This window comes from Cryptomeria japonica, chromosome 1 (genome assembly GCF_030272615.1).
Source record: "Cryptomeria japonica chromosome 1, Sugi_1.0, whole genome shotgun sequence".
Lineage (NCBI taxonomy): Eukaryota > Viridiplantae > Streptophyta > Pinopsida > Cupressales > Cupressaceae > Cryptomeria > Cryptomeria japonica.
In genome coordinates, this window is record NC_081405.1 from 635,518,710 (window position 1) to 635,533,472 (window position 14,763).

The 14,763-nt window shown below is 37.7% G+C and overlaps 1 protein-coding gene across 8 annotated transcripts in view; it reads right to left on the reverse strand.

Moving 5' to 3' along the window:
* Window positions 1-6,328: 6,328 nt before the first annotated feature.
* LOC131042463 (uncharacterized protein ycf20) overlaps window positions 6,329-14,763 on the reverse strand; it is a 41,134-nt gene continuing 32,699 nt past the window's right edge. For 4 of the 8 annotated variants that reach the window (XM_057975750.2, XM_057975749.2, XM_057975748.2 and 1 more), the window contains 2 exons: window positions 7,055-7,156; window positions 6,377-6,968 (listed from right to left, as the gene is read on the reverse strand). In XM_057975750.2, coding sequence (XP_057831733.1) covers window positions 6,503-6,968; window positions 7,055-7,104 — 516 coding nt within the window. In that variant the 5' untranslated portion in view covers window positions 7,105-7,156 and the 3' untranslated portion in view covers window positions 6,377-6,502. Of the gene's footprint in view, window positions 6,969-7,054; window positions 7,157-14,763 lie in introns of all 8 variants that reach the window. The other 4 variants (XM_057975754.2, XM_057975753.2, XM_057975751.2 and 1 more) reach the window with 2 other exon arrangements.

The window sequence follows — 14,763 nt, forward strand, 5'->3', positions numbered from 1 at the left end:
TTGGTTATTTGCAACTATTTGGAGTTGCATCACTGCTATATCTAGAGCTACACACTATTCTTTTCTTCCTCTGGAGTTGCTTGTTGCACAACTCTCCGTCCTCTATTCTCCTTCACAAACTAATGTTGCTTTGGAGTTGCTTGAGGTAGGGGTGAGGGGGAAGGGGGAGTGTAGGGGCAAGATCCAAGAGATCTTTGTCGGAGGTGAGAGTACTTGTCCGAGTAAATGTTCTAATGTGAGAGCACTTATTCTAATGCAAGACTACTACATTTTTTCAACAATTACAATATTTGCCAATGGATATATGTTTTTCTTCCTATGCATCTTCTTAAAAATAGAACCCCTTCATTGCCTCCACAAAGTTCCTTATGTAAAATAATTCTTGTTATATATTATGACTAACTATATTTCTACCCATAAAGAAACTATCCCATAATTGAAGCTCAACTTTTAGAAGGTGAAACATGAATTTCTTTGAATTTGAGAAGTCATACATAATTATATTTTAGATTTAATAATCCAATTGTTAACTACATCTACATAAATTTTCCCTTACAATGTGAATATTAAAATCTACCAAACTTTTAAGAGATGTGCTCACTAAATGACCTATCTATTGAAGTTCATAACGTGCCTAAGTCCTATTAAAGGACTTTAACAAACTAGCTCATCATCTCAATCCTCTATTCCTCTAGAGCCACCTCATTTGAAACCTTAAAAGGATCTTGAGTGTTACATTGTTCTTCAGTAGACATCTAACATCACTTGCTTCTATTAGAGAGCTAAGCAAACAAATCCTGTCTTCAACCTATTTTTTTAATAATTGAATCACATTTGATAGTAATACAAGAAAAAATATCTATGATACTATTGATTTGAATTAGTATTGTGATTCAAGGGTCAACACACTAGCAATGCACTGTGTTAAAAAGAGATATCACAAAATATTGAAACCAAAATTTAAAAAAAAAAAAAAAAATTACTACAAAATTTTATTGCAAAAAAGAACATATATAAAAAAAAACTATGTGGAAGAGTTCCATGCCTTGAACTAAGTTTTTCATTTGAATCCATCTATTTTATAACTTTACAATGAAGAAATGAAAAAGTTTCTAAAAATACTACATAAAGGATTCCCTTGAACCAAAAAGTCACCTCAATGAAGAAATGAAAATTTTTCTAAAAATACTACATAAAGGATTCTCCTGAACTAAAAAGTCACCTCTCATGAGGTGATATGTACTTAAAAGTTGAAAGGAATTGTTTAATAGAGATAAATAGCTTTGAAACTGAAAATTTCTACGGAATTGTACTATTTTTGCATCGACAATCATGGGACCATAACTCCTTCACTGTAGCTCAAAATTCAAGCTTTGGAGATTTGTTGAAAAGATTATGTCATGAACTAGTTTTTATGCCCCAAAAGTAGCTCCCCCATCTTTTAAGAGTATATGGGAAAATTCCCTAGCGAAAAATCTGCTCTAAAAGGTCTTAAAAAACAAAATTACAAAATATCAAAAATTCAAAATTTGCAAAATTATAAAATATCAAAAATTCAAAATTTTAAAACCGTAATAATTTCATCAAGAAATAGCACCTAGATAACCCTAATTGCTCCTATAAAAAGGAAGCCTCAGAGGTAGAAAGGGAAACCAAAACTATTTGCATATGATCTACTTGAGAACTTTGAATAAACAGTGGCTATTGCTTACATATTAGATTTCCACCCCTGTATTGAAATTTTTGAACAAATGGATTCTAATGTTTTCATATTAGATTTGCAATGAAATTTTTTTACAATCAAGAATAAAAGAAATTTTAGGAAGAACTCTTTTTTTCAAAATTAAGTCGCTAATTTTTGAGTCTTTTGTTGGCGTTTGCATTTCTCAAAATTAGCAAGGCATTGGCTTACTGCATCTTTGTCTGAACCATCCACCCATTCCAATCCAAGTTTTGACTTTTCAAAATTCTTTGACACTAATATATTGGTCAAAACTTCTAAATGTTCCCCTTAGCTAACTTCAAACTCACCTTCAGGTCTCCATAGTTGTCTAACAAATCTTCATTTGTACATATTGAAATCTCTTCCTTCCCTTTCTTTCCAAGTTGCCTGCACAATACCTAAGGTATCCAATCTATGCTTATTTGTCAAAAAGAGGTTAGGGTTTATCACTTGCATAACAAAACTTTCAAAATTTGCAAGGTTGGCATATAGTTCTTTATGCGCTTTTAGGAGGTGCACTTTGTGCTCAACTATTAAATCAATCCTGAACGATAAGATTTTCATGCTTTTTTCCACTAAATAGACATTCTCCTCACCCATAATGTTAGTGTTCTTTAACCCCTCTGGGTCCATCTCTTGCAATTTTGTGAGGAGCGTTAGATGCTTGATGAACTTTTCATCTTCATCCATGAGGCTATTAGTATATGTTAACAAAACTTTTTGCAAATCATAAGCCTTCTAATACTACTTATACTCGGTTGACAAAATCTCATCAAACTCATTGATGCATTTCATTGTCCAACTATCCAAAACACTTACCTTATCTTTCATAGCATATACAATCCGCTTCCTGCTTTGCTATCAAAACTAGTGTTTCCAAGGTCACTACCTGTTGGCAATGGGAGTTGTCAAATCCTTGATGAACTTCTTCATCTGATTCAATTGTGTCTTAAGCTCTTCTTTAGTTTGTTGGTCCTTGGGCATCCAAGTGACAAGTGTCCCTACAACTGACTCAAAAGAGAAAATTTCTTCCCTCATCTTCTTTCATGAATTGGCTTGTCACAACTGATAGTTCGTAACTTGAAGTTCCCTATCATCTTTATCAACTATTAGAGGGGTTATTTTTGCAATTTTCTCCCCCAGGTCATTTATTCTTGCGAAGTACAATGTCCTAAGTTTCTTCTTTGGTTTCAACTTTTCCACCTCTAATGCCATATCCTGTAAGCTTAATGACTTTACGAAGACTTATTATCTCCCTTCTAAAATAAGTTTTAGGTAGGTAGGTATAAGGGAATGTGCTTGCAAACTTCGTTGTTCATTACTCTAGCTATATTGATTAACATCTCTTTTTGATGTCTCGGCCCAAACACCTTTTTCACCCCTTTCAGTAGACACATTAACTATTTGGGGGCCTATTTGCTTTTGCTAGTTCTCTATTGAGCTAATTAACTGTCGTTGCTCCTCATAGATCAATGCATGTTGTTTTTGACCTGAGTCTTCTACAAAGACCTCTTGATTCTTAGATTCCTTTTTTCTTTTCTCTTCCTTAGGAACCTTTTCTTCTTAAACATCTCTTTCATATTCCTCTATATTGACTTCTGAATCTTCCACCTCCATATATTCTTGGTCTTGGGGGGTCTTTAGATGTCTCGGGTTCTACATCCACCTAATCACTTTGAACCAGAGTATCAAAACTTGCCGCGAGTCAGGCGAGTTTGTCGAGTTGGCGAGTTGAGCCAAGCTTGACGAGTTTTGACAACTCGTGACTCAAACTCGACGAGTTTTGCTCATAACTCGCTTGACTCGGGCGAGTAAGCCGAGTCCGAGCTCCAGGATTCGCCTTGCGGCATGTCAGACATGGCAGACAGAGAGGCTGAGGTTGTGGCTATGGCAGAGGAGGATAGAGCATGATTCGGCAAAAGCACAACTAATGTTGATCATTGTGGCACCTCACAGGCGGAGACTATGGCTACTCAGTCATCCAAGACCTACCTTAGACGCCTTTGTAGGAGGCAGACGGACTACTCTGAGGCTGAGGCTGAGGATGAGCTAGAGCCTGAGCCATAGACTTGTTTTTTATTACAGTTACATATATGTTTGGGAACATTCGATGTCATGGATTTTATATACATTTGACAACATTTATAACTCTATATATCTATATTTTTTATTTCCTTCAGCTACAATTTACATATCTATGCATGTGATGGATGTATGTTTATGTATGCGGTCAAATTAGCTTCTATTTGATGATGTTATAGTGTCTTTAAGCTTTATTCAATAATGGATGCATGAAACAAGTTTTAAATCATTAAAAATCTCTAAATTTAAAGGGTTTTTTTAATTTTGTTGAGTCATTGCCGAGTCACGAGTTGAGTCGGCCTTGCCGAGTCTGAGTCTGGGAACTTTTCTTTGAATGTTTGTATGTTCTAGTGGTGGAGACGGTGCCTCTTGTTGTGATTTGTCTTGTGGAGGTGACTGAGGTTATTCTGCTTGTAGGGGAGGAGAAGAAGAAACATTGACCCCTTCTTTAGGTGGCCCTTTTTCTTTGAGCTTTCCATGTTAGATGATGAAGGGGATATTCTATCGTCTTTAATTGAAGACACTATTCTTAATTCTCAAGAAGAATTGAATAAAGATGTTGGTATGCACAAGAAGGTGACAACACTTTAAAATGAAGAGATAAAAAGTTTGCAAAATAGATTGAAAGGATAAACCCCAAAGCAAATCCAAGTTCAATTCCATAGGTAGGAGAATTGTTACTTTATTTTTTAAGTAAGATTTCGGGGACCAAAAACCTCCTAATTACAGATGCAATATGAATTAGATTATTGCAGTGAGTTAAAATCACGTTGCTGACTATTCTGATTATTAGTCAAAATGTAGGTACCAAGGAAAAAATAAAATACTAAATGGTGAGAAAGGGGCACAAACGACAACCATTTGGTGCAACAAGTGGTAGTGGCTAAAGCATCAGGTGTAACAAGTGGTAGGTTTGCCCTGTTTGATTTGGAAATTTTGCAAAAGAGAATCGAACAGGCTTATGTTTTTTAGCATACATTGTTGAAATTGTACAAACACATTCTATGGAGCCATTGCAAAACAAGTGAGGAGTTTTATAGTTGAGCCTAGTGGAAGCTTATGGAAAACAAATTAGTTTCCAATTAAGTGCGTGGGAGGTAGAGCAAATTCTTGTATATGTTTGAGTAAGTTTCAGAGCATTCAAAGTGGTGAGATACTGTAGTTCAAAGCATTGAAGTCGTTTTGGGCCTCAAAAAGGCAGTAGGCTTGTAATTACAGCAAAAATAGTTGCCTTACTCTTCTAGAGTTGCTTCCACGTTGCCTTATATAATAATCTCACATGTTTGTGCTTAGTTTCTGTTGATGTTTCATTCTTGTTTTGTTCATTAAATGCCACAACTATCTGAAAATGTTTCAGCACTTCAATAACTCATTTTTAACACAGGTTTTTATTGTGTTATAAGCAAATAGAAGGAAGACAACAAATTTACTTATCAAGTTACAAAGTGAATTATGTTTTGCTTCACGATGGTGAATTAGTAATAGGATATCTATATACTAATTATGGATCATACAATAAAAAAATAATTAGTTTAACGTAAGAACTTGTTACTCTACTACACTCCCTTGCACAAACATGTTACGATGCTATGCCATACATTCCAAGCTTCATCAAGGTGACAACTCCTATTAAAGCTTACAAGATTCAATCCCTATGTTCATGATTGCTATAATAAAATGGGCATTAACTTTTGGTATCCCTACGGTCATCCCATAAACACATTATGTCGTAATGTTGTGACATGCAATCTAGCCTTCAGCAAAGCAACGATACCTATTAAGCCTATTCCAAGATCTGAATATTTGTAGATCATATGATAGAAAGAAACTTCTAGCTAAGGACCCTACCGTCCATTAAGTCAACTTAGTTTAGTTATTCATCACTTCCATAGTTACCTAATACTCCCACGATTTATAATGTCATAATCTTGCTTACTATTTCCATACATGCAAAACCACTGTGTTCAATGGAACCTTAAGCCTACTTTGAACGTTGACCAACAACCAGTCCCCAAACTTCATATTGAACAAGATGCATATTTCCTCTTTACTCTGAATTATCTCTTCAATGCAAGTGATAGTTCAATTGTAGAAACTAACCATATTGTGCATCTTATTTCTAAGAAATAATCATTCATTTCCTTCAGAATATCCCCAAACATAAACGATTTGTATGGCAGTCCTTAAGGAATATAGCTCAATGGCTCATCAGCTTTGGCATGAATGGGGTAGCAGTGTGTACGAGTAAAATTGGGTTAGCACGAAATGGTAGAGGAAGTAGCTCATTAGTGTGGCAAAATAGATTTTCTATTCTATAACATGCAAAAAAGTCTTCTCAACTCCTTCCATATTTTAAAAATATTTTTCAAGTAGCTATAGCCTACCTATGATAAGATTAAAAAAAATAGAAACAAAATAAACTATTGATTTTGCAAGGGTTTGGGTAAACGAGTCATTCTTATTTTGTAAAAGAAAATCAACATTTAGCAGTCAATAACTTTGTAATTAATACCTAGAACTGTGTGATTGAATAAGAATATCATAGTATACACATGGATTACAACAAAGACATCCAAAAATTTCAAAGGCAGGTACTCTCTTAATATAAATTCCCCGCTCTACATTAGCATCAATCATTGAAACCAAGATCCATCTTCTAGGTGAAAAAATTTGTATAATTCAACTTGGTTATGCCTTCTAACTGGCAAGCTTGAAAGCATCAATGAAGAGACCATAGGTGAAACCCATCTTGAAATTGTTAAGCAGTGCCACTGGAAAAGTAACCTTGGAACGAGTATAATAGAATCTAGTAACATATTCTGTAACAATTACACATAAAACTGCAGCGATCACGTCATTGACTCCTAATGCACCAAACGAAAGAGAGATTGTTTGTGCTACATAGAATCCTCCTAGCAAAGATATGCCACCAAAAAGTGCTCGACGAAATGGACTTTTAAAGTAGTTTCTTGTAAGTTCAGGGACCAATCTGACAAACTCAACCAATCGGCGAGGTCTCTGACTTCCTTGCACTGCTCTGACACTCAAAGTCTGGACATTTATTTTAGAAGGCACGCATCTTTTCCCAAGCTTTTGTTTAAGCCTCTGCTTCCAAAATAATGAATCTCCAGTGCTTGGAATCAGAAATGAATGTTTAGAAGCGCTGAAGTTAGTCAAGGAGTGTGTTAAAGACAGGTACATAGACTTGAACTGAATTATCAAAATGTTCAAAAAAATCAAATTACTAACCAATTTAATGAATATGACCGTGAGCATAGGTGATTTAATACACTGGACATGGCTCAATTGTTGAAAGAGGTGGAACTATTCCTCCTTGTACTTTTTGATAAACTGCAATAAAAAAGTGTTGCTCAAATAGAAAAGCCATGAGGGTTTTTGGAAAACCTACACAAAAATCATTAAAAGATAACACTCAATTTTAATACTTGAACTACTGGAAGAGTTTAGTTTCTCATGATTCTTTAATCCTATTCTTTAGACAAATTTACAACTCCATATAGGTACGAATGGGCAAACTTGTCAAATGATGTTGAACAAACCGCGTGGTTAGTTTTATTTAACATTTAGAACTCTATACATACCCACCTGGAAAGATTTCAAATGAAAAAGCGAAGGGCAGGAAATAAATGGACAAGATGCATCCCTACCGGTAGAAAATGTCCATCCTGTAGCCATAAAGACTAGACAAATGCACTTCATATAAAAAGGTTGACAAAGCTTTTGGGACATTAAAGAAGTGATTCAGATCCTCAATTTAGAGCAGCAACTCAGAAGGATTCAGGAAAAGCGGGAAGAAAAATTAAGAACGGCAGGATAGAAGTATTAACAATCAATCAAGCATCAATCTATAAAGGCAGAATTCCAGGAATACATTCAGCAGTTCATGTAACTTCAGAAATCCACTCAAGAATTAGTCCAAGAATACTCAAATATTATACAAGGAATTGTCAAGAAATATTATTTAGCAACAATCTAGCAACTATACCAAGTCATCAATTTTGAATTCTAGTTAGTACTTGCAAACCGGACAGGGTCCAGGCCCATGGGGTGGGCTAAGGTTTGGAAGGACAGGGTCCTTTCCTACCCTTCGGCAAGCTAGAGACAGGGTCCTTGGTGTTGTCAGTGGATGGGGTCTGGGCTCACAGGGTGAACTAGGGTTTGGAGGGACGGGATCAGGCCCATGGGGTGGGCTAAGGTTTGGAAGGACAGGGTCCTTTCCTACCCTTCGGCAAGCTAGAGACAGGGTCCTTGGTGTTGTCAGTGGATGGGGTCTGGGCCCACAGGGTGAACTAGGGTTTGGAGGGACGAGATCTTTTTCCTACCTTTGACAAACTAGGACATGGTCCTTGGTTTTGTCACTGTTGAGTTAAGGATGGGGTCTTTTAGCTCAGCGAATTTGCAAGGCATTTACGGGAAATTCACGATTTGATCAACTTGGGTATTGCAAGGGTGTATTAACTTGAATATATCTATATAAATTAAAATCTCTTGATAATAAAACTATTATATCTCAAGTGAATTCTATTATTTTAAAGAATATCGAAAAAAGGGGACATTACAAATATGAAGCTACAATTTCCCCCTTAATACCTACCCATAAACATGCTCTCCTTGGAGAAAATTCTTGTCAGCAAAGGCTCTTCTTAACATTCTTAATTAATTTCTTATGTTCACCTTCATCCAGGTGTGAATGCTGCATTTTTTCAGGTTTCATCCACATCTTAACATGGTTCTTGGCCTTTATTACATAGTAATCATATACAAATACTAGTAACATTTGGGCAATCATATACGAAGAGGAGCTGAAGGTCCTATTCAAGGGAAAAGAAGACAGCAATGGAGCAGGAGGAGCAGCGCCAAGTGCAATGATGGTTTGGATTAGTTACTAGCAGAACAGTAAAGAGTAAGAACTAGGGAGATATAGAACAAACTCAAGAAAGAGTGGAAAACAGTCAGGAAGTGGGATGATTGCTGGAGGAAAGTGTGAACCTAAAAAGGAGAGAATGGCAGACAAATATAAGAGAAATTTTAAGTTTTTAATGTCAACCTTATGGTCAATCAGTCCATTCTGGTGATCAATATCCCTGACAAATTATTAAACTCAAAGGTGGAAATCTTGATAAGAAAAGGCCATAATTGCAAAATTCATAGGAATTTGGCCATCAATGGGCGGTATCACGGCATGGATTGAGGGAACTGGTTCATCTTCTCTGCAACCTAGCATTGGGTTTTATTTTTTCGTGTTGGGTTTCTTGCAGATTACTTTAACAGTCAGAGGATAGTGATAAAATCTGCAAAGGGAAGAGGGGCTCGTTTATGGGCAATGCTAGGCTTTATTTGATAACATGGTCCCTAGATTTCAAGAAAGAATTATCGAAGAAGAATACAATTTGGATTAAAATATATATGTCGCGCAAGGAATTCTGGTCAGAAGATATTCTCAGGGAAATTGGCAACACCTTAGGTGAATCTGTGTATTGCAAAGAGGCCAAAAAAAAGTGAACAGGAGACACATGCAGGGATATGTGTAAAAATTGATCTATGCAAGCCCATCCGACATGTCATGGAGTTAGGGTCTTATTTGGGAGAGTCGATGCAAGAGCTTGATTATGAATGTCTACCAATTTGTTGCTTTAAATGCTGGAAAGTTGGTTATGTAGCACGAAATTAAAGTGAGATTAGAAAGCCATAGTAGAAGGAAATTACCGTATGGTGGGGAATCCCCAAGGCTACACAAAATTCAAAGTGTCAGGAAAAATGGGGATAAGAAAGAGGAAAAAGAAACCTCAAGGAAGAATATTACACAGCCAGTAGAACAAGGAATAGGATTCTCAGGGGAGGAAATGGAACCAAGAGGAATAGTGCATGATAGGGAAGAGGCGTGCAGGAAAAGATCAACAATTTAGTGGAGAGTGCGTTGAAGGATAGCAACAATGAAGAAGAATTTGTAAGGGATACTTATGAAGACAATGTAAGACATAAGGATTGGAGTGTGGCTTGATGGAAAGGTCAGAGACAGAAAGGTCAAAGATAGCATATTAAGAAGAAAACTTCTTCAGGTGCAGCACTAGCAGATTTAGGTACAGAGAGATTGAGAGGTAGGAGGACAGATGCAAGTAAGGCTAAGGAAGCAACAATGGAAGATATGGAATAAGGGACACAAGAACCAATTACCAAGTTCTAGCACAAGGGAGTCAAGCACCTGTAAGGCATCAAGAAGCCATGAAGGTGATAAGCTAGAACATTTGGGGACTCAACACCCCAAAAAAACACCATTTGGTTAAACAGCTTATAGAAGAGCACAGTATGGACATCTTAATCTTACAAGAGACTAAGGCGAATGGTAAGGAAATGAAATCTATAATGAGAAATATTTGGTGAGGCACCGATAGAATATTGGTGGATGCAGTTGAGACAACAAACAGTTTAGCACTCTTCTGGGATGAGAGAAGGTGGATGGGTTCCTTGTTATAGGCAGCCTAGAACTCTATTCATATCAGGTGTAAATTTTTCCAAGTGGGTGTTAACTTTATATGCTCTAGAATTTGTGGCCCAAAATTGAACTAGAAAGAACTTTATGGGAGGAATAAAAAAATTTCATAAAAAATATTAATGATCAATGTTGATTGTTAGGAGGGGTTTCAACTTTAAATGTGATCCTAAGTCCAACAGATAAGGAAGTCACTCTTAGAAGGCTTCGTGAAGATCTATTGCTTTCCAAGCATTATGCACAAGTTTGTAATTATGAGATATAAAACCAAAGGTGTGGTTTATTTGGAATAACATAAGGTTGGGAAAGAAGAAAATTAAGTGCAGACTGGATCTATTTCTATTGAACTCAGAATGGGCTCTGGGCTCTTGGGATGTATCCTGAAAGGTCAACTCGTTTGGGGGGTCGGATCATCATCTAACCTGAAAAGGGTAAAAGTCATGTTGGATGTCCTTTCAAAATGGAATTTATGTGGTTTGAACAGATTTGAAACATGTCTTCAAGAGTGGTGGCAGGAGGAGGCCAAATGCCACAGAAAAGTCCAACTCTGGTGAAAAAAGGAGGCAAAGGTTTGGAACAAAATGGAGATTGGTGATTTGATTTGCAAGAAAAAGGAGCAAAAAAAAGATTGGAGGTAATTGAAGGGATGATTACTATTGGTGAATTTTTGGGAGCTTTAAGGGAATTGGAAGTGGAGGCCCTAAACAATTTGAATGCCATTTAACAAATGGAAGAACTTTTATTGATGCGGAAATCAAAAGTTAAATGGTTGATGGAGAGCAATCCCAATATGAAGTTCTTCGACTTATCCACCATCATCAGCAAGCAAACTAACAAGATTGAAACAAATGTACTTGCATCGGGGGTGGAGATTATAGATACAGAAGACATAAAATCAAGGGGATGCATTTTTCAAGGATTTACTAGCAAATGGTGGAGAGGAAGATGTGGTTGTTCAAGAGTTCATGCTGTGTGTAATGTAGGAAATTTGACTCTGACAAAAGGAAAGCTAGGTTCCTTTGAGAGTAAATTTTACTAATTACACATAAATGAAATTAACTAGCTAAAATGCTTGAAAGGAATGAACTACTGAAAATATATGGAAACAAAGATATAAAAATAACCTTTTGATACTAAATGAAAAGCATAGATGATAGAGAACTTGTGGTTGAATTCTAGAGCTCTCTGCCAAGGATGCCAACACATTGCATGGAAATACTGTACACTAAAAATGCAAGGAAATAACTAAATAATAAAATATAAAAGGTCCAAATGAGGGAATAAACAACAAATAAGCACATGTGAACCTTCATGCGATTGAGTGCTCTCAAGATACCTACAAACACGAAGAAGAAGAAAAATTGCTGGGGTTTGTTTGGGGATTTGCCTCAATCAAATCCCTGGTTTGGTGTTCCACCTCCACAACATCCAAGATAGATAGAGAGAAACAAAATAGTGTGTTCTTATTCCAGTGCATTTAGAAATAAGAACAATGACTAAAATGAAATGTTGCGGGGATGTGGTAATCCCAAGGTGCTCAGGGGCACAAGATAAAAAGAACAATATTACCTACAAGGCTTGATAAAGCCAAAGAGAGCTATGAGAGAATGTTGTGTGTAGTGGACACCCTAGAATGCCCAAAAACTAACCCCACTGCTGATAGGAATTTAGTCAAACAGTTTGCAGCCAACTCCTTATTCCTCCGTTTAATGTTTCAATGTTTTTTTTTTGTTTTTAAGTCTTTGCACAGGTATGAAACCACATAACATGAACTAAAAAGAATTTACAATAATAGGCAAGCTGGAAATTGAACTACTGCTGTTATAATATTATTTCCAGAATTAACAAAAATCAAATACATAGCAGGTTATTTTCAACTCACTAAATACTCCAGCATTCTGACATAATGTTCCAACCAAAGTTTCTAATTCTGCTGCTACAGTAACATGAATAGTGTCAGGTGAATAGTGCCACGTGAATAGTGCTAGGTGAATAGTACCCGCGGGAATAGTGCCGCATGAATAGTACCCGCGTGAATAGTGTCGCGTGAATAGTACCCGCGTGAATAGTGTCGCGTGAATAGTACCCACGTGAATAGTGTCGCGGCCTGTAGCTGGAAATGCAACCAAATAATGCTGCTGCTTGTAGCTGGAAAAGCACCCAATCTGCCTGTAAATGAAGCTGATAGCAAAGGATTCCAAAGGCCAAACCCCAAGGGAATGACGTCTAGAATGTCACAAGAGAGGATAGACGTCCTCTAATGCCAAGAACGGATCTGCAACTCACACACCAAATTCTTCTCATATTCCACCTCCCCAATGAAGCCACAAAAGCTCCTTTTTATTCTTTCTCCAAGGGGCGACCCAACTCACTCAAGCAATGTGGGATAAAACATGTTCAATATAAAACATATTAGAATATTCACTTATGTCTCCCTTGGTTGCCCCTTTGATTTACACATATCTCCATGAAATAAATATTAAAGTAACACTTTAATATTTTACAATTAAATTAAATGTTACTTTAATAAAACTTCAGGCATTAAAATATATTAGCAATCAGACTCCGAATAGTGTGAGTGATAGCTCGTCGGAAAGCTCTCACCAAGGAGGATCAAATCCAATCACCAAAACTAGCCCCCGTTGTGTCCTGCTGACTTACTAAAAATAGTAAGTATGCCTGAAACTAAGTAAATCAACTTCGTTTTGGCCCAAACTGGAAATGACTAGGCCAAAACACTCCAGGATCCCTTTAAACCCTTCGTTAGCCCTCGGGACCATGTAGAGCTAGGCTAACGCACATATACTTGGTCAATCTGCTAGAGTGGGGACATTACAGTCCGCCCCCCTTGAAATTGCTTGTCCTCGAGCAATCTCAGTCCAGCCTGCTGTATCACCTGCTCATTCTCCCATGTAACATCTTCCTCCGGCAGGTCTCTCCATCTGACCAAATACTCCTTCACTATCCTGTTTCTGAGTTTCCTCTCTCTAGTGTCCAGAATAGCCTCAGGTACTAACACGAACTTCCCCTCCTCATCCAAAGGAGGTAAATCTGCAGAAGGTACTACACTCTGACCAATAGCTTTCTTAAGCCTAGACACATGAAATACATTGTGCACCCGACTGCCCACTGGAAGCTCAAGCTCATAGGCGACTTCGCCCACTCTGCGAATCACCCTGTAGGGACCATAAAATCTAGGCTTCAACTTTTCAGCTCCGCTCTTCTTGAGCGATGACTGTCTATATGGTTGTAGCCTCAAGTAAACCATATCCCTACCTCGAAACTGCGCTCTATTCGGTGCTGATCAGCGTACAATTTCTGTTGATTCTGGGCCTACTGTATATTCTCCTTGAGCACTTTCAGGATGTCCTGACTATCCTGCAATAAGTTTTTGGCTTTGGGCACTCTGCTGTCCCCCAAAACTAAATCCATGAAGCTAGGTGCATCATAACCATAGAGTGCCATGAAAGGAGTCATCCTGATGGACATATGATAAGTGGTGTTATAACAATACTCTCCCATATGCAACCATCTGACCCAAGCTTTTTGTTGTGCAGTTACATAGTTCCTCAAATATCCCTCCACCCATTTATTCACAATCTCTGTTTGCCCATCTGTCTGCGGATGATAACTAGTGCTAGGTGTAAGATCTGTACCACACAACCTAAACAGCTCCTGCCAAAAAACACTCATAAACTTACTATCCCGATCACTGACAATGAATCTGGGCAACCCATGTAACCTGAATATCTCTCTAAAGAAAAGATCTGCCACCTGTGCTGCTGTGTAAATGGACGGAATAGCAAAGAAGTGAGCGAACTTCGTCAAGCGGTCCACCACCACATAGATGCAATCCCTTCCCTGCACTCGTGGTAACCCAGTGATGAAGTCCATCGAAATACTTTCCCATTTCCTATCAGGAATGGGCAAGGGCTGTAATAAACCTGCAGGAAATGTGTGCTCTCCCTTATTCTGTTGACAAACCGCGCACTCCCTGACATACCTCTGAACATCATCCTTGAGCCCTCTCCATGAGAACCGCTCTCGGATCTGCTTGTAGGTCTTGAAGATCCCCGGATGCCCAGCTGTGGGTGCATCATGAAATGCCTTTAGTATCACCTCTCTCAAATGTGATGACGGAATCAAATAAACCCTGTCCTGAACTCTGATCAATCCATCTATCACCTCATAGCGATCATCCTGTATAGTACCTGAAATCAATCCAGAAGCCCAAGCATCTCCGACATACTCTGCTATAATCTGATCTCTCCAATCTCCTGAAATCTCTGCCAGAGCACATAAGTGAGGTCTCCGAGATAAAGCATCAGCCACCACGTTTTTCTTACCTTTGACAAACTCTATGTCAAAGTCATAAGCCTGCAATTTAGTAACCCATTTCTGTTGCCGGTCATTAAGATCACGCTGGCTCATGAAATATTTTATGCTA